This window comes from Myripristis murdjan, chromosome 23 (genome assembly GCF_902150065.1).
Source record: "Myripristis murdjan chromosome 23, fMyrMur1.1, whole genome shotgun sequence".
Classification (NCBI taxonomy): domain Eukaryota; kingdom Metazoa; phylum Chordata; class Actinopteri; order Holocentriformes; family Holocentridae; genus Myripristis; species Myripristis murdjan.
Window position 1 is genome coordinate 25,861,659 of NC_044002.1, and position 20,529 is coordinate 25,882,187.

General features: G+C 40.4%; 2 protein-coding genes across 4 annotated transcripts; one reads left to right on the plus strand and one right to left on the minus strand.

Annotated features, from left to right (window-relative positions):
* Nucleotides 1-210: 210 nt before the first annotated feature.
* cdc123 (cell division cycle 123 homolog (S. cerevisiae)) lies at nucleotides 211-14,058 on the minus strand. Its single transcript, XM_030046032.1, has 13 exons — nucleotides 13,799-14,058; nucleotides 11,369-11,440; nucleotides 11,063-11,126; nucleotides 10,470-10,502; nucleotides 10,214-10,309; nucleotides 9,999-10,105; nucleotides 9,307-9,358; nucleotides 8,569-8,644; nucleotides 7,617-7,739; nucleotides 6,687-6,715; nucleotides 4,799-4,930; nucleotides 3,119-3,256; nucleotides 211-520 (listed from the first exon to the last, which is right to left on the minus strand). The coding sequence occupies exons 1-13, from the start codon at nucleotides 13,870-13,872 to the stop codon at nucleotides 449-451; spliced, it is 1,068 nt and encodes a 355-aa protein (XP_029901892.1). The 5' UTR covers nucleotides 13,873-14,058; the 3' UTR covers nucleotides 211-448.
* On the plus strand, nucleotides 6,607-20,203 carry nudt5 (nudix (nucleoside diphosphate linked moiety X)-type motif 5). 3 transcript variants are annotated; one of them, XM_030046035.1, is made up of 11 exons: nucleotides 6,607-6,618; nucleotides 7,397-7,406; nucleotides 15,610-15,675; nucleotides 16,701-16,768; nucleotides 16,880-16,932; nucleotides 17,046-17,153; nucleotides 17,677-17,772; nucleotides 18,138-18,239; nucleotides 18,565-18,573; nucleotides 18,678-18,731; nucleotides 19,241-20,203. In XM_030046035.1, exons 3-11 carry the CDS (start codon nucleotides 15,610-15,612, stop codon nucleotides 19,348-19,350), a joined length of 666 nt encoding a protein of 221 aa, XP_029901895.1. In that variant the 5' UTR covers nucleotides 6,607-6,618; nucleotides 7,397-7,406; the 3' UTR covers nucleotides 19,351-20,203. The 3 variants fall into 3 exon arrangements, with proteins under 3 accessions (XP_029901895.1, XP_029901893.1, XP_029901894.1); XM_030046033.1 differs by lacking the exons at nucleotides 6,607-6,618; nucleotides 7,397-7,406 and adding an exon at nucleotides 15,200-15,301 and having other exon boundaries at nucleotides 15,602-15,675; XM_030046034.1 differs by lacking the exons at nucleotides 6,607-6,618; nucleotides 7,397-7,406 and adding an exon at nucleotides 15,273-15,301.
* The last annotated feature ends 326 nt before the right edge of the window (nucleotides 20,204-20,529 follow it).

Sequence of the window (20,529 nt, forward strand, 5' to 3'; positions counted from 1 at the left end):
TAACACACCTTCCTCCTCCTCATCCTCCCCGGCAGCAGCAGCTCATAAAGACCAGACAGAGTCACAGATGGAAAATCAGACGAGAGGGAAGGGCTCCCCGGAGAACCTTCACCATGATCCACCAGCCGAGCAGGTTCCATTAGACAAACACCAGAGAGCCCCCCACCAACACACACACACACACACACACACACACACACACACACACACACACACACACACACACACACACACACACACACACACACACACACACACACACACACACCCGGCACAATCGGTACCACTCCCCGGAGTGCAAGTACAAAGATTAAAAAAAATTAAGATTAAAAATGAAGGTAAGAATGAGAGGGAGAGAGATGGACTTCATGCACAGAGACGAGAGCGTGGAGGCGCCGGTGGCTCCTGTTTCAGGGGGAACGTGGGAGCGTCGCACCGGCTCGGCCTGTCACTGCCGAGCCTCCTCCTCTTCCTCCTCCTCCTCTTCCTCTTCCTCACCGTCCTCCTGCTGGCTTCTCTTCTACAGAGATTAAAACAAAAAAAAGAAGACGTTTGTTTTAATCCAGAAAAAGGTGCAAAGCATCGGCTCAAAACTACAACAACAAGAGAAGAAGAAGAAGAAGAAGAAGGAGGAGGAAAAGAAGAATCCTCTTTCCACACCCTGTTATTATCATTAACGAAAACTACAGCAATAACCGAAACAAGGTGTGAAAAAAACATTTCTATGGCCTGAAATGAAAATAAAAACAAGGCTTTACAAAAAAAAGCTGCAGCTGTATTGTGTGTTTAACTAAAATAAATTAAAATCACAGAGAAAATGTCTTTAGTTTTCCTCTTGGTCAGTTTATGTGGTTGTTCATCTGTCCTGAAGGAAGAGATATTTTTAAATTAAACAACATATTTCTATGATTTTTTTTAATCTCATCCCTGACAAACACCCCATGTTACTGAAACTAATAGAAACCAAACTAAAACCAAGCCTTTTCAAGAAACAGGGGCTAGATTAAACTGCTTTAAAAACTAATTAAAATTTAAATGAAGCTGAAAACAAAAACATACAGTTTATCACTTCTTTCGATCTCCTGCCGACGTGTTTCTGCACGTCTGCCGTCATCAGGGCGCCACAACAAACAGGATTCATCACAAAGTCAAAGCTGCACTGAGTGATTTCTAACCAGGAAACCACTCAATCTGGCCTCGGTCATAAATCCTTTTTTACAGCTGATTCCAACCCCAAAGGCAACATTTCCATTCGTACGGGACGACAAGCTGTTTATTTCATGAAGGTGCTGTGCAGCAACAGCCCTGCAGGGGGCAGCGTCAGACACGAGCTCATGCTGTGGGCGACACACGGCTCTGAGCACAAAATCACTGAAGCATTGTGGGAAAATACTAGGGCCGCAGGATAATATCATCGGTATCGGCTGACATCGGCTTTAAAAATGAAACATGAGGTTTTCTGCCGACATGAGAAACAGATGAAACCTTTGCTGGCCGTGTCTCAGACTGAGCCTGTAGCCTGTTTGTGAGAAAAGGTCAAAATAAATGTTTTCAATGTGGGTAAACACTAGGGGTGTAACAATACGCAAAAATCCCGGTTCGGTACGTACCTCGGTTTGAGGTCTCGATTCGGTTCATTGTCGATACAGAATGGGAACAAAATGCAAAACATAAAATAGCTTCAAACAAGCAACTTTATGTTTGTTAGGAACTTTATTGTAACATTATTCAAAATATAGGAAAAAAATAGAATACTGCTGCCAATTGCTGGTAATACGTTTTCCAATAAACAAAATGTAAAATAAGTTTTCCAATAAATAAAATATTCTCAAATAAAATATATGTAAAATATATATTTAGAAAAACTCTGATGGCAGTTGTTATAGCTTTGGCCCGACCTGAACTGCGAGGCAGAGGCTGCTTGAACGCCGTTGTCAGCTGCGTTTGCACTCGGGTGTTTTTTTTTTTTCTTGTCCCAGAGATATTAACACGGGGATGACGCCGTTTCAAATGAAACAGCATGTCTGTCGTGTTGCCGTGAACGTACCTGATCTCAGCTGAGCAATGTCGGCACACTGCCTTCGTTTTATCCACCTGTCTTTGTCCGTTGTGATATTTGAGCAGGAAGCTGAAGTGTCCCCAAACAGGAGATTTTAACGACAGGGGGCGCTCTTCAGGCTCTAGTTTCTCGCTGGTGTCGGTTTCAGTAGCATTAGCCGTAGCCATTACATCAGTGCTCAGGCTTCAGGTGTACCTTATTATGCTTCTTCTTTGAGAGAGACTAGACGCTTCCATGGCGTCCTGCTGCCCTCTACTGTTTCGCACGCGCAGCTGCAGGTGGATATGGATAAATGAAAACGAAACTTATGCTCTGCCACCTGTCATACTCGTGTGGTAACTCACCCGAGCTGCACAGCTCTGTACCGAACCCAGCGCCCTGTACCGCAACTTTTCAATACGAACACATGTGCCGTTACACCCCTCGTAAATATGTAAATACGTTTTGAAAAGCACCGTGCATCTGCCAGTGGGCCTTCACAATAAGAGCAGGCATGACAAAACCTTGATTCCACCACAGCAGTTAGGTGGAAAACACACGTGCACACACCGTATCAGAGCGAAGAGACGGGAAATATCAGCAAAGCATCCGATAACAAGAGAAGACAGACAACATGTGCAGCTTTCCCAGCGTTTTCTTATGTTGTTGATCAACATCTGCGCGCCAAACTCAGGATCTCAGGATGATCAATAATCAGGATCAATAATCAGGTCTGAGGGGTTTTCAGTTTTGAAGAAGCTCAGACGTTCACAGGAAACACAGACCACAGACCCTGTGCCCGGCCGCTCGTCAGATTATCAGGCCCGGAACTCGCCGAGCGTTTTACTGTTGCTATGGTTACATGGTTACACAGTTTTAACACACGCCTGCCGGCCAATCAGAGAAGAGCGTTCAGCCAGGCGGGCGGTGTGACAGTAACTCACCGACTGATTAAAGACTGGATTTAAAAAGGAGAAGTCTCGTGATAAAACTGTGAGTCGAAACAAAATGCACTATAAGTATCAGAAGAAGAGTGTTGGTTTGTTTGTTTGTTTGTTTGTTTGTTTGTTTTTTTCCTACCAGTTTGAGGAAGTCGATGAGCTTGTAGGCGTCCTCGCCGGTGGAGAGGTCGACAAAGTCTCGAGGGATCCTGTAGCTCAGGCAGGGACTCGGCTGCACCGTCACCTCGCTGGTGGTGTAGCGGAACGCCGGACCCTCCTGTGGACGCACACACACACACACACACACACACACGCGCACACACACACACACAGACACACACACACACACACACACACACGCACAGACACGAATCCCTGTTTACGCTGCTGCTGTGTGGCGGTCTGATGCCTCTCTGCTATTCAGGAACAAGGAACTATATTACTTGGCGGAAGAACATGATTGGCAATGAATTCTTCTTCTTCTTCTTCTTCTTATTGTTGTTGTTGTTGTTTATTGCAAATGTAAAAATTCTTGACCGTACTGACAGAGTTTAGAGAACCTAATTTTTATTACAAAGTTTGTTTAGTTTAGTTTATTTCGGTCATAATTGTACGTATACACATACAAATCAATAGATAACAAAGGAAACAGCGACAACAAAATTATATTGACTGAAAAGGTGTCGGCTGCAGCTGAAGCTTGTGTTACCTTCCCTTTTTACATATCATGTGAGCAGCTCATTTTTTAGTAGTCCATGAACAAAACAACAAAAACAAAACTTCTAAATACTTTTCATAAACAGACTAATCATACCTGAGTTTCACGACCTTCTTTTTAAAACATTCTTTTTGATATGCAAACTGAACTACACATTTTTCATTTAACCATTCTGCATCTTAAAGCTGTATCAACATACAGAGCAACTCCTCCTTTTTTTTTTTTTTTTTTTTTTTTTTTTTTATTAATCCTGTTCGTTGTAAACAACTCACATCCTTCCAGTTCAACATCACAAGTTTTCTCATTATCAAGCCAAGTCTCCGACACAGTTTCTATTGAGGCTTCTACTGTTGAAGTGTATTATGGATAAAGCACCTTCCATTTTCACATGACACTTGAACTGGTCATCAGTGTGGTTCTCACAAATGTTGTCAATGTTATTGTAAAAGTGGTTTTCAGACAAAGTGTGTCTGAAGTCGGGGATCACAGCTACGACTGACCAGACTTTGTTTTTTTTTTCTTCAGCTGAGGCGCGTCGTGCCACGTTGTGATTTTATGACACAGTTTGGACAAAACTGGAACCAAAACAGTTTGTCATTTCCACGTTTAGCTGACAGACAAACAAACTAATCCATTTTAATTCTGATAAGTGATCAATGGTTTTAGTCATTTATCCAGTAAAAAACAAACATCGTCTGATTCCAGCTTCAGCAGGATGCTCAGACTGTCCTCCTGTTTCTGTTCAGGTCAAATTAAATAAAATTAAAACAATGAAATTAATAATCTGTTCTTTTTTTAAGATGCTGGTCAGACTGAGGAAGACATGTGAAGACATCACCGAGCACTTCCCAGCAGACTTTGGTCTTATTTTTCACACTTCATACACTAAATGATTAATCACTTCATTAAAAAATAATAATAATGAAAAACATCTAAAGATTAATCGACAGTGAAAATAAACTTTATTAGCAGTTCTTCCCACATCACAGCTGCACTGCTGGGGGCTCTCCTGATGACAATTAATATGCAGGTTTGTTTTATATCAGCACAATGTGTGTGTGTGTGTGTGTGTGTGTGTGTGTGTGTGTGTGTGAGACTGGCCTGTTGCTGGGCGGTCTCTCCTTCGTCCTGATTGGCTGACAGGCTGTTTCCGGACGTCAGCTCGTCCCAGGTGAACAGCAGCGAGTCCGTCACCTCGCCGAACGGGTTCAGGTCGATCAGCCACACCTTCCCCTGCGACACACACACACACACACACACACACACACACACACACACACACACACACACACACACAGTATTGATTGATTTGATTTATTTCGGTTAATTAAAGCAAAAGAAAATATCAGCAACAATGCACAAGTAATCAAAACAAGGACTGACTGAAAAGGTGGAGGCTGAAGCAGAGCTTATCACGCCTACACTTATCACAAATAAACATTTACTCATAATATGAGCTAATCCAAACATAACTCCTACGTAAGTAGTCAACCAACGATGCAGCTTTCAGTCAACAAATACAAACTTAATTAAGCTACTGATTGGTAAATTTTTAGTCAACCAAAACATCGGACGCCAAAAGGACAAAATCAAAAAAAAAAGCAGGATGGCATGAATATGTGAGATACAAGATGTACTTATGATTTTTTGACAGTGTACTGCATAATTAAGATATTCTTGTGAAGTTTTTTCCAGACTGGCCAATGTAATCGAGGTTTTTATATTTTCAGAACAGCTGTTCCATCAGTTCACCCCCTTAACAGACGGACAATGAGCTTTTACATTTGTACGGATCTTTGGTTTTTCAAAAACGATTGTTCCCCTCAGATTGTAACCGCTGTCCCTCATTTCAAACAACCTCTGGATACTTTGTGGTAGTTGTCCATTTCTAGCTTTATACATAATCTGTATTATTTTGTCATCTACTAAGTTTTGGAATTTGAGAGTGTTATGATGAATAAATAGTGAATTGGTTGGCTCATTATAGGGTTTTTTGCTTACAATACGTATAGCTTTTTTTTTTTTTGCAGTAAAAAAATAGAGTTTGAGTTTGTTTTGTAATGGCCCTTTTCCATTAGTATCTACTCGGCTCGACTCGGCTCGACTCTACTCGCCTCGACTCGGTTTAGGTGGTTTTCCATTACAGTTGAGTAGCACCTCGCCGTGGGTGGAGTTGTCATAGCAAGGCGGCGCACCGTCCAGCTCCCTCTGGATTCTTTGGGCCGCCACCAAGCTCAGAAAAGTCTCCACGTCTTTATTTGACCGCGATCGCGGTTTGCTTGCCATTTTCCGACTTTGACAACTTCACTGGCGATCAATGCGCACGGCCGCTGTTGCCGTTTTTTTTTTTTTTTTTTTTTTTAAATGTCGGGTTTTGTTTTCGTGCGGGAGTCGCTCTCATCACTCCCTGTCCAATCAGTTGCCGGCACAGCGTTTACGTCACATTTTCAGCTCGACTCAGCGCGTCGACTCAGCTCGACTCAGCTCGCTTGGAACCCCGGCTGAGTAGGTGCTAAAATGGGACCTGCTAGCAGGCACTACCACCTAATGGAAAAGCTCTTAAACCGAGTAGAGTCGAGCTGAGTAGGTACTAGTGGAAAAGGGGCATATGTGTTCCCCCATATCTCTGCTCCATACGTCATGTAAGGAACTATGAATGAATGAGTGTGTATAGGGAGCTTTGATTTAGGAAGTCTTGAGTTTTGTACATGATTGCAATCGATTTTGACACTTTGGATTTGACATGCTCTACGTGTGGTTTCCCACTGAGTTTACTGTCAATAATTATTCCTAAAAATTTTATTTGGGTTACTTTATCAATTCCAATTTCATTTATACAAATTTTTGTATAAATGAAATTGTGTGTGCAGGTCTCACCCGGCTGTCTCTATGTAACGATAACGTAAACCTTCTTAAGTCGTGTATTTAGTTTTGAAAACATGAGGTGTGTGTGTGTGTGTGTGTGTGTGTGTGTGTGTGCAGCTCTCACCCGGCTGTCTCTGTACACGTCCAACACGACTGCAAAACACAGAGAGGAAAAACCGTCACACGTGATGTAGAGGAAACTTTTCAAAGTAAGAGTCTGTGACCAGGCAGAGCGGGCACAATTTTTCAAAGTAAGAGTCTGTGACCAGGCAGAGCAGGCACAATTTTTCAAAGTAAGAGTCTGTGACCAGGCAGAGCGGGCACAACTTTTCAAAGTAAGAGTCTGTGACCAGGCAGAGCGGGCACAACTTTTCAAAGTAAGAGTCTGTGACCAGGCAGAGCGCACTGACACACAGCAGCTGCACATTTATTCACTGCAGAGCTGAGAGAGGAGCTTCTGTTGTTGCTAAAGGAAATAAATTATGTTGTTTATCAAAATCAAATCAAACAGCCTTTATTGTCGTTGTACAAGTTGCACAACGAAATTTAAATGTGCTAATAAATCATATCAAGCCAAAATTAGTTTTTTTTTTTTTTTTTTTTTTTTTTACTGTGGTTTGCTGTTTATACTGCCAAAAAAATAATCTCAACAAATCATTTAGTCCCACAGGAGTCTTAAAATCTTGTTGTTGTTTTTTTTGTTTGTTTGTTTGTTTTAAACAAGGTCAAACAAAATCCACCAGTGGGATTAGATAATTCCATTTGTTTCCAGGTCAATTCCACTTGTTTCAGGATTTTTAACCCCTGGAAACTAGAATAAATGTGTTGAAACAGGCAGAATGAGGTAGATCAGCCACCAGGATCCAGAAAATGACAAGTGATTCAAAGAAAATTTATCCCACTGGTGGATTATTTTACCTTTATGGAAGAAAAACAAGCTTTAAACTCTGAAGATGAGACTGAATGACTCGGTAACTTGGAAATCCAGATAAAGAATAAAGACTAATCAATGCTAAGTCCGCCCCAAACTCCCAGAATGCCGTGCGGCGCTCACAGTCTTCGTCCAGGAAGTTGTACTGGATGTGCTGACTGAAGAAATCCTGGATGGCCTGACAGATCTGCTGCTCCTGCACACACACGTGCTGGTAATACTGAGTGTAGTCCCTCTGGGAAATACCTGGACACACACACACACACACACACACACACAGTGCCTCAGAGTTAGGGTTAGAGTTGGTGTTCCTCCACATTAAAACTACATTTCCCATCAGCCCCCTTGCTTCCTGTCTCCCCCATTTTTGTCAACTGAAGTCAAATTAAAACAAGACTTTACAAAATAAAATAAAAATAGATAACTGAGACGGTTATGTGTTTACATAACTAAAATAAACGGACTAACTTCAGTTATTTGACATGTAAGTCCGTTATTTATATGAAATGAAATCTTAAATTTTATTTTTTTTCTGGTTAATGACACAAACACACTCGCTGGTTTGTTCATCCGTCCTCAGTGAAGACTTTTGTTGTGATGTTTTCTTGAGTTTTCATTACACAACGCTTTTCTGACCTTTTTGAATTACAAAAACAACAAAAAAATTAAATTAACCCTGAAACAAATAAAAACTAAACAAAAATCAAACATTTTCAAAAAACAGAAACACAACTAAAGTAGCTAACCGGCTTTAAAACTAAGAGCGAAAAAGTGAAAAGGACCAAGTGAAAAATGTAAACTACAGTAACGGCGGCTGGCGGTGGGTTTTCCTGTGGAGGCCGCCGCCGTCGCCTCGCTATCGATACGATCGTTAATCATTTATTGATGCCAAAAGGCTGAAGGCAGCAGCTCACACTCCCCTCCCTCTGTCCGTCTCACACACACTGAGGCGATAAACCCTGATTCTTTGTGCTCAGACCGGGACCCGTGGCGAGGCCAGAGCCCGTCGGCGTGGCGGCGGCGGCGGCGGCGTCTCGTTAAAGCCGCTGAGTGCTGAAGGTGAGCGTCTGCTTACCGATGAGTTTGTTTTCTTTGACGAAGCAGCGAAACTCCCCGCCAGGAATCAGCTCGCTCCACTTCCTCAGGACCAGCTGAGGAGGAAACACACAGCGGTCACCACCACCGCTGCTGTCTGAGTGTGTGTGTGTGTGTGTGTTTAACAGCAAACATCTGATAAGCAGCGACATGCGAAAGCTGACAACGTCCATGTGGGATTTGAGAAACAGGAGTTATTTTTGATTTTTGGGATGGAAGCTGCTGCTGCTGCTAATAATAATAATAATAATAATAATAATAATAATAATAATAATAACAACAATATTAATAATAATTTCATGTTCAAGATCTTCAGATTTTATCGTTTCCTCGTCGGAAAATGCAAAAAAAAAAAAAAAAAAAAGTAGTATAAGTAGTAAAAAGTAGTAAAAGGAGTATTATATCAATCAGAAGCGTTTTGCATCTGTAACCACAGTTCTGTAAAAAGTGCACTGAAGTCTGTATCTGTAAGCTTACGATACGATATTATCACGATATTTTACCCACGATAACATCAGTATCGCAATATACACAATTCAGCGATATGTGATATATTATAAGACCATGAGCTGTGGTTCATCACGAAATCTGTGACTGAAGAAGAAAAAAAAAAACAGGTGAAATAATCCTCCAGTGAGCAGGAACGAGGAGGGTTTTCACTTTTTAATCTGCACAAACAGATTCAGTGTGTGTGTGTGTGTGTGTGTGTGTGTGTTACCTCATAGTTGATGACGGGGTCAGGCGAGTCGAGGTCGCTGCACTGCACGAACCTGCCGAGAAAACACACGGCCGCTCTCGTCACGCTCACTTTCACTTTACATTTATTTCAGTTTATTTTAAACGGCGGGAAGAAGCTGAAAGCAGAAAAACGCAAACAGGCTATTTTTTTTTATTACACTATACACATTTCAAAATAAAAAAAATATTAAATTTAAAAAAATATATTTAAATCTTCATAGGCCAACGTGCAATGCAATTTTTTAAAATACATATATTTGTGAAAAGAAAGAAAAATGCATTTTGTTCTGGGGGTTAAATAAAACCTATCAAAATAAAAGCCCTCCTGTGTCTGGGCTAGTTAGTTTAGCTGCTTGAGCTGCTTCATTTTTTGCTTTCAACATTTTGACTTGCATGTCTGGTCTGAAAGCTGCTCATCCAATAAAGTTTATTAGTATTATTATTATAGTAGTAGTAGCAGTAATAGTGGTAGTAGTATTAATAGTAACAGTAGTAGTAGTATTGTTTAGTGGTATTTCATGCATTAAATAATCTGTAAAACACAGATTATCATGACAACACAGACTGAAACTGACGTGTTTACAGCACAACCACACAGTGTGACATACAAAACAACTCTGTGTGTGTGTGTGTGTGTGTGTGTGTGTGTGTGTGTGTGTGTGTGTGTCTTACGGCTGTGTGAGGTCGTGGGTGATGAAGTCTGAGCTTTTGAAGAGCAGGAAAATGTCGCTGAGGCTCTGACACTGCAGGGAGCTGTTCAGAGCGATCCAGTTAGCATCCTGCAGGACACACACACACACACACACACACACACACACACACACACGTTATGTCATGTGAAAAACTCAAACAGTGGCTGAAAACAGCTGGGCGGAGCTCCTCTGTACCCGCGGAGCGCTCCAGTTGAGTTTGGGGAAAACGCGGCCGCCCAGTGCGTTTATGGCCTCCAGAACTTTACAGGTGAATTCTGGGAACTCAGGAGCCTGGAGGAGACAAACACACAAACATAAACACACACACACACACACACACACACACACACACACACACACACACACACACACACACAGCGTCTCACGGAGGCTGAAACTCTGCTCTTTAGGCTTGAATGTGAGGCAGGAGGTGAAATGTGCTGCTACTCACTGTGACAGTGGTGGTTGTTTCATCATCTGACCACTGGGGGGCAGCAGAGAGCAGAGGACAGGTGAGTCAAACACAAGTCAAAAACATGGCATTTAACAGCTGATTTCACTAGAGCTGCAACTAATTAAATTTTCTGGATTAACTGATTATTTGTTTGGTCCATAAAACGTCTGAAAAATGACTTTTTGCTCATTTCATGTTAAATTTCTTACATTTTTTAAAAAATCTTTTTCTATTTTTTCTGATAGTCTGGTAATTTCCATGTAATTTTTTAATGCCTTTTTTCTAATTTTCTGGTCTCTCTGTATTTATTTATTTATTTATTACCTTTTTGTGATGGTTTGCAGCAATGTAATGGGGAGTTTTCTTATTTCATTTAAAATATATACTGTTTTTGAAAGAAATCAAGTAGAGCTGCAGCTAATGATTATTTTCATTATTGATAAAGTATTTTCTGGATTGATCGATCAGCTGTTTGGTTCATAAAACACCAAGAAAAGTCTCAAATGCCTCAACTTTTTTCTCTCTTTTATGGTCATTTTCTTGTGTTTTATTATTTCTTTTATCTAACACAGGAGTAATTTTCTTTTTACCTGAATGTCTTCTTCCCCGTCGGAGTCGCTGCTGTTGGTTTGGGTCCGCTGTGTGTTGTGGTCGCTGGAAGGGAAGATATATGTGTGTGTGTGTGTGTGTGTGTGTATGTGTGTGTTAGAGTCACTGAATCCTGGTTAACACTCTGCAATTAACAGATTTCATCTTTTCATGTTCTTTAGTCATACTCAAAAATCTTGTTTTTATACCATCCCATTTTTATTCGTTAGGGAGAGAGAGAGAGAGAGAGAGAGAGAGAGAGAGAGAGAGAGAGAGAGAGAGAGAGTGTGTGTGTGTGTGTGACTCACCTCCCAGAGACTACCAGTGTGCCATCGTCCAATAAATAATCTATTACATTCTGAGGCAGCGGGAGAATCAGACTGGAAAAAAAGAAAAAAAAAAAGAAAATTAGAGAGAACTATGACTTTTTAAAAGTTTTATTATTTATTGATCAGTTAATCATTTAGAGCATTAATTGTGGAAAATGAGGCAAAAATCTGATTGGACGTGATGAGACTCCAAAGCGGTGTCTTCAAACGTCTTTCTCAGTCTGAACAGCAACCAAAACAACAACAACAACAACAACAACAACAACTTTTTCAACTCGGCTCCAAAATGCTGGGATTCCCTCCTGCAAAAAAACTGTGTGAACATTTTTAAATAATCCACAATCAGTAGTCCTACGGAGTTACCGTAATGGCAGGAGGGTAAAATCAGTAGGTAAAACTAACCTGTCTCTAATCCCACTGTGTTTCTCCGGTTTCCAACATTTTTTCCTGTATGTCATAAACGGTCTAGGAGATATCGATATGTAAAGTCGGCATAATCTATTGAATTCATAACCAATTACTTCATACTTTGTTGTAAGTTCTTTATACACAAACATAGATTTCTCAAAACCAAACCACTTTTTAAAGTCTTTTTGCTTGAATTCAACTTTAATCTAAAGTCTCTAAGAATTATAAACGATAAAAAAAAAATGAACTATTCTAACAGTATTACGACAGCCTGGACTTTTGTTACAATCAATGAATGTAATCTTGTTCTTTGCGTGACCAATGTATGTACTCTTTTCCTTCCCTCTTTACTTAATTTTACGTCCTTTTAATTTATTTACTTATTTATTTTCTACTATCATTTTATTGTAATTGCATGACACTGAGTATTACTCTATATTTTTGTCTGTTTGTTTTTGTTGTTGTTGTTGTCGTTTTTGTTTCTATCCAAACGTGTCTGTATTAATCTGAATTGTCAATAAAGATTTGAGAAAAAAAAAAATGTAAAGTAGGCATGCCGAATCCTGTCGGTGCCGACATCATCGGTTTAAGAGACATCTTTACTGTCTTCCCCGGGCTTCATGAACCTGCGGTCCATCCTGTGGGTTGCAGTGCGTCACTGTAGCTCCGGGGTGGAGGAGCTGAGCACAAAGTAGCGAGCTAACTAACGTGGTAAAAGACTTTTTTTTTTTTTAACGTTGTAAAAGACGAGACCGTAACGTAAACAAATAGCTACTTCCGCGTTCCGCCCGAGTCAACCGGATGTTTCACCCACAACCCCGGAAGCGCTCCAGGAAAATTGTGGATCCCTGCGTTCCAATGCTCATACTACCATACTATTTAGTAGGGGAAAAAAAGAATTAGCATGCATATTTCATACTAAACTACATACTTTGTAAGGGCAGCTGCAGTACATACTAAAAGTAAAAAGTATAAGTATGAGATTTGGAACGCAGGGAAAATCTTACCGACATTTGTTGTTTTGCTTCCTCAGCAGATGTTCCAATCCCGGCGAGGGATTTACTTAATCTTGTAATCTGTGGATACTGCTGGAAACTGTGAATTTCCTTCGGGATGAATAAAGTATCTATCTATCTATAACAGCCACACACACACACACACACACACTTTGTAGTGCCTCTCAAGCTCAGAGCTCGTCGAGCATCGGAGATTTTAAGTCTGCTTGGAGGATATTTGGGTGGAAATAGACTAAAGCGACTACAGTGAATCTGACCCACAGCAGCATGCATACAGCTGGCCTGCAGTTTACAAGATAGACAGATATATAGATAGATAGATAGATAGATAGATAGATACTTTATTCATCCCGAAGGAAATTCACAGTTTTCAGCAGTATCCCCAGATTACAGATTAAGTAAATCAAAAATAAAGAATAAAAGATGACCCTCGAGATCTAAAGATCTAAGTACCCAATGTGCAAAAAAAAAAAAAAAAACAATGTGCAAAAAACCAATAAAACCAGTGTGCATCGATGTATACAATGTGCATAGATGAGGGCAATGTGCAAATTTACAGTATAAACAGATGATAAATAAATAAATAAATAAATAAATAGCACCCAGATGATAAATAGATGATCATCTGGGTGCTATGTATTTATTTATTTATTTATTTATCATCTGTTACAGTACAATCTGATTCCCCAGTGGAAGCAACAGCTGCATCCGCCGCCACATTATAAAAAGGAGAGCATCAAACTTTACCATGAAGGCTAAGTTACAACTACTTACAACTCGATTAATCGTAACCGGCGGGATATTCGGACTTTGTTTGCGGATGTTGAAAAGCCTTTGCGCAGAAGAAGATGCGGGTTTTGTTTTGCTAGCTGCCGTTAGCCGCAGCTGCTAACTAGCGAGGCTCCACTTCACAACAACAACAACAACAACATTAACAACAACAGGAGCGGGTCCCGTCCTGTGTGCACGGAGCGGACCGGTTTACCTTTTAATGGTGAGCTTCTTGAATATCGGATACCAGACCGAAAACTGACAGTGGACGACTTGCTCCTTCTTCATGCTGCAGTTCCTGTAGCGGAAATGAGTCCATCAGTAAATGTGCCCCTCCAGCCCGGTGGTTTTCCCATATTTGGTTCCGTGTCATCAGCGGCCTTATATCTGAGTCCACAATATGCTTATATTTAAATAACTATGAATTTACTGCAGCATGTTTACGCTGAACATTTAATAGTGTCGTTTCAAATCACTCTAATGCTTTGATTTTTCTTTTTTCTTTTTTTTTCTTTTTTTTTTCGAGGAGCGGGAGATCTTTTAGTTATACGCATGTAGGCGTGGTCATACCAAAGATCGCCTATTTAAAAGAAATCCCACTCAAATCCAGATACAACAACAATCTACAGAGCAACACCACAGTGAATTGTGCTGACGAGTACGGAAGCCCCGAGAGGCCAGACATTCATACTGTTTAGTTACTCAGGTTTCCCGCGATAATGAATTAATCTAATTTTCTCTTGAGATCTCGGGTTAGTTATGGCATCATTTCTGGAATACCAAGATTGGTTGTGTTGATCTTGAGAAAATTAGCTCGTTATCTCACAAAACAACATTTGGCATTAAAAGATAATGAATTACATCATTAATTATTACATTAACTCGTTATCACAGGAAAATGAAATAAATAAAAAGCATGACTACATGGCCTCTTAGGGCTTTTGTAGTTAAGTTTTTTTTTGTTTGTTTGTTTGAACCCCATCCTCTTTCAGTGTAAAGATTAAAGGGAATAAAAGTTGATATAAAATGATGCTAATTCATGCTCATTCTGTTGAATTCAACTTTATTTTCACTGCTGGGCAGAATACAAATGTATAAGGAGGAGAGGCTGCGCATCACACTTAAAGAAGTACAACAAAATATCATAGATTGTATAAAATATAATAACATTTGATATGATAATGTGATAATACATAATATATACAGTTTAGACAGTCTATGATACACACACACACACACACACACACACACACACGCACACACACACTCTTATATATGTAAATCTTCCACCTGTGTGCACTGTCATCTTACTTGTACATTAATTAACCTAAGATGAACTCTTTTTGCTTCAAGGGGTCTTCAAGCAAACACAATCCAAAAAGCCCTTCAAGTTCCACTGAGGGCTTAGATTATTATCGAAAAGACAATTTAATTCTCAGTATCATCTGGATTTTTATTTATTTATTTATTTATTTATTTATTTTTTGGTGTATGAGCAATTCGGTCCCGATAAACACCCCATGTTTATCAATACCGATCACAAAAGGCTCGTAACTTTGACTCTTATCAGTCAATCCTATTATTTTTCCATTAACTTCAAATCTTCCACAGCAGACTCTAGTCACGGTTACGGTCCCCGGAAGTAGCGACAGAGTGACACCTCTCTCGCTTCTCTTCCTATCTCTGCTGCCCCTAATAGAGACGGTTGGACTTTCACGTGAGTTAACTTTACAGATGTTTGGCTTTTAGCTGGTTTTGTAAAGTTTACAAACGGAGCACGTCGAGGCTTTCTGTCAGTTTAAACCGCGAACTTCATCCTGTTCGATAAATTAAACATAAAAAATCCCGTTTGCTTCGGGGGGGGAGTTGCATTGAGTTGAATGGGAATGCCGTTAGCTCAGTTAGCGGCTCCAGAAACCGAAGCGTTGCCCCTCCGTTTGCCCCAAAATGGTGGATTTAACACTGACATGTTTTATATCGCATCGACGCATTTTGACTGGCTCTTTGTGTTTCCCAGAGGTTTAGATGATGAAAATGAGCAGCGCCGACCAGCCCAAAGCCTCCGCCGCCCCCCACATAGTGAAGGAAGAGGTACGACCTACTGTTTTCTTATGGAAAGTCTGTTTATCACTTGTTTTTTTTTTTTTTTTTTACTTTATTAAATCCACTTAATGCAGCAAAAGTTTTCCCTTTTCTTTGCCAAATCGATATTGCATCATGCTGCGTTCACGGGCTGCCCGCGAACTCAGAATTCTGAGTTTTCGCAAGGGAGATTTTTCAACTGATAGGTTTGGACTCCTATGATGAAATCAGGGAGGGACTGTGGATCACACGCACGCACACACACGCGCGCACACACACCCCGTGGCGTGGGCCGATTCCAGTTTTTTTCCCCCAAGCCTTACTAATTCTGTTTTTTTTTTTTTTTTTTTTTTTTTTTGGCCAATTCCGGTTTTCCTCTCAAGAACTATAATTCAGAGCATATAAATACATATATTTTTACCGTGGGACTAATAAAGGAATATCTTATCTTATCTTATCTTACTTGTCTTTAATGATAAATTCCCAAATCTTATCAGTTTCAACAGGTTGACAGAATAATACTGCAAGGCACCAGTTCTCAGTTATAAAAATTCACGTCTAAAAATAAAAATTGCACTTGGTTACAGATAAAGCCGTTTCTTTTTACAGACCTTCAAATGAAAATAAAGTGCTGTATTTGCACACATTACACATGGTGAGTTTGTGATCTGACTGTAAAATCCTTCCACAGCGCCGCCACGGAAACGGTGTGAGTGGGTTTTAAGAACAAACCAGTGAAGGAGGCCCGTTATTATCAGTGAACATAAGTGAAAATGCAAAAATGGCGTAAAAAGGAAAATAAAGGAGAACTTTTCAGATGCTGGGAAGAAAATTCATCAGTTTTCAGGGCTGAATGTGTTCAGGATTCAGGTTTGAGCAGCCAGCGCTGAGTTAAAATAATAATAATAATAATACCAATAATAAGTGCAGTGTGTTGGTATTTGTAAGTTAAAGTCGTTAATTTTGCAGTTTAATTGGGTAGTTTTTGATTGAGATCATGTGACCCGAGTCTGACGGCTGTGCTCCTGTTGCAGCTCATGGCCGCAGGAAAATGGGTCCGGCTGGATAAGACGACGTATGTAGATCCTGCTGGAAACACCAGGTACTGAGCTGTCTGACACACACACACACACACACACACACACACACACACACACACACACACACACACACACACCAGAGTCCCAGCTGACTGCCTGTCCTCCTCCTCCAGGACGTGGGAGAGCGTGAAGAGGACGACGAGACAAACCAACACAGAGGCGGACGGTGAGTTTTTATTTACATTTATTTACCAGACTAAAATAACGATGTGATGCGGTGTGTGTGTGTGTGTGTGTGTGTGCAGGTTAGTGAAGGTGTGTTTTGTGTTTTGGCGGCAGGTGTGGGGATCATCGCCCTGCTGAAGCGCACGCTGCATAAAGACTGTGTGGTGATGGTGAAGCAGTTTCGTCCTCCTCTGGGCTGCAGCACGCTGGAGTTTCCTGCAGGTCAGAGCCGCACACACACACACACACACACACACACACACACACACTCAGAGTCAACACTGACCGACATGATGACATCGACGTGCGGACGCTGGTGACCTTCTGCACCTCAGCATCAGGAGAAAAATGATTTGTCCCTATTATTACTGTTATTTTCTGCCTCAGATGCTGCACAGTAACAGTAAAAGAAAAACTATTTTTTAATAAATTTGTGATTTAGAATTTTTGATTTTCTTTCCTCATAAATTTGTGAATTTTTCTTGTATAATTTACCTCTTTAATCTCAGAGACTTTCTGATTTATTTCTCTCAAATTTGTGACTCAAGTTTTGTTCTCATAAATTAGTGACATTTTTTTACCACTTTAATATCAGAATATCAGTGTTTTCTCTCGTAAATTTACAGCTTCAGTCTTGGATATTCTGTATTTTTTTCCCTGTGGTTTGCATCCTTTCTGGATAAAACGGTTCATTAGTTATTGACATTATAATGGATCATGTTTCATGTTTGTGTCGTCTCTTCAGGGCTGATCGACGAGGGAGAAAGCCCCGAGGCGGCAGCGCTCAGAGAGCTGAAGGAGGAAACCGGATACAAGGGCGAGGTGGTTGGAGTGACTCCAGGTACACACACACACACACACACACACACACACACACGCATGTGTTTGCATTAGCTGCCTGCTGGCTCTTATCTGCTGTGTGTGTGTGTTCAGAGGTCGGCGACTTCAGATCCTGTTAAATCTGAACCAACTCTCTCTGTTTTTATCTCATCTCCATATGTTTTAAAATATTTTATTGTGTTTTTGTACAGTAACATGTCTGGATCCTGGTTTCTTATTTTTTATATATTTTTAAAAATAGATTTTTTATGTTTTGGAGGGCGGGGAGGGTTGCAGTAACATTTCTGGATCCTGTCTCTTATTACTTTTAAAAAAAATATATTTAAAAAATATTTTTAATAAAATGTAATGTTTTTTTCTGTGCAGTAACGTGTCTGGATCCTGGTCTGTCCAACTGCACCACTCAGATCATTCTGGTCAACATCAACGGAGATGACATGGAGAACATCAACCCGACACAGCAGCTCGGTCAGGAGGCATTCACTCGTTCACTCACTCATCCATTCACACACTCATTCACTCATTCATTCAGTTTATTCACTCTTGAACTCCTTTATCCACTGGTTGGCTCCTTCGTTAACCGCTGCCTCGCTGGATCATTTAGAGACCAGTCTGTTTATGTTTTCACTCATTTATTCACTCATTCATTCATTCACCAAATCTGACCCTGTGCTCTCTCCCATGTTGAGAAGATGATCTCGTTTTTTTGTGATGTTTTTGTTTCACTGCAAATCAACTCAGAATGTGTTTCAGTCTCACGTTGCTGATCTGTTTCTGTTGTTTTTTTCTGCAGGTGAAGGAGGTGAGTCAATGTCACTCATTATTTAAATAAAAAAAAAAATAATCAGAAAAATAATTCTCTCATCACACAGAGCGTCACCTACGTCTCTCCTCTTCTTTCCACAGAGTTTGTTGAAGTCGTTCTGTTACCGCTCGATGAATTCCAGGTGAAAATAGACGGTGAGGGTTGGACTTTTTGCAGAAGTTGGTTATTTAACAGCAGCGATGAAGCCGAGCGGCGTGACCGTTTGTTTTACCTGGAAGGATTTTGAATCGGAGCTGTAACGGCTCGCCTTGTTTCTCAGCTCCGTTTGTCTCAGGGTTTAAAATCCAAACCTCTGAGTGTGGTTGTTGTTATTCATAAGCGGAGTTGGATGTTTGACATTATGATTATCAGGTTATTATTTAAGTGAGCAGACGAAATATTAGTAATGTAAGAAGGATAGGCAAAATAAGCTAAGGCTTCTGCCTATACCTTTTCGGTCAGTGTTTATTTGTATATATTATATATTTGTTTTGGTTTTCCACTGAAAGGAAATGAAATATTATTTATTGTTTAAATATTTGTGCATAAGTAATTGTCTATTCATAGGTGTATTTGATTTCTGCCGCTTGAAAATGACCGAAATAAAACATTCATTCATTCATGAATACGTGGCTTCAGTAAAACTTGCCTGTTTGTCCTGCAGAGCTGCTGAAGAAGGAGAAGATCATCGTCGACGCCAAGGTCTACATCTTCGGCATGGGCATGGCGCAGGCGTTCTTCAAGCCCCGCGAGCTTCCCGTGCTCAAACAGTGAAGACGAGACGCCGAATGTCCCGCCGGGCCTCAGACACACACACACACACACACACCTACAGAGCCCGCGGGAAGAGAGAAAGAAAGTCAGAAGTGTCCTACAAACTGGTTTTACTCCTCCGGTCGCCTCGTGTTGATATTTGCTGCTGTGAAGAGTCGCCTTCACCCACAGAGTGATGTTACCGCCTGTCAGATCAGTATTTTTCCAATCAAATCAGCAATTTAAAATGTGGAATTTAACAGATAAGTGTGTATGACCCCCTGGTTTCACCGCATGAACTCGACCAACGTTTTTTTGTTTTTTTTTTTTTTTTTTTCTTGAAGAGTTGAGGTTCAGTAGGAATCATGCATCATTTCATGGTGTAACTCCAGAGCTGAAGGATCGCCGCGCACCTTAAGTCGCCTTTACGAGCAGGACGGAGCGTCAGTGTCAGGTCATTTTGAGATTACAAGGTCATAACATCAAACTGGATGATTTTTGATTGTTTTTTTTTTGTTGTTTTTTTAGAATAACTGTAATTGTGAAACATTCCTAACTTGTTCTAACATAGTTTTTTTCTGCTAAATTAAAGGGAAAATCCTCCTCTGAAAACACTTTTAACACGGTTTTAAAGCCGCTAGTCGTAAAGAACGTCACTTTTCTGTAGTAATAGTTAAAGGTCGTAAATCACTGCCTTACATCACTAACTTTAGTAAATGACTGAATGAAATGACAAAGTGCGTAACGGTGTTAAAGGAGCCGAGGAGGATTTTCCCCTTTGCGGTTACTGTAAATCAATACTGACGCATGTACTTATCCAGCAAATAGAAATAATTCAATTTTAAGAAATAAACTTGTAATTCCTTTTCTCTTTCTGATTGTTTTTGGTTCTTAACTCTCACCGCCTCAAATCACCCGAGGGAACAGTTTGGTTTCAGCATTATTTCACTAACGAGAGACAGAAACAATAAGAAATCACACATGGACGACGACTTGTTGGGCTTTTTGAGTGCTTCCCCCTTGAATACAGTAACAAAAGCCATGCTGCTCTTTTCTACAACAATAAATAAAGTTAGGACCTCTTATTTAAAAAAAAAAAAAGACATCAGATGAAATGAGAGTGAGAGGTTTGATCTGTTCTGGGGTTTTTCACATGCATCAGCTGCAGTGGAGGAGCTACGAAGCACTACCAGGAACACT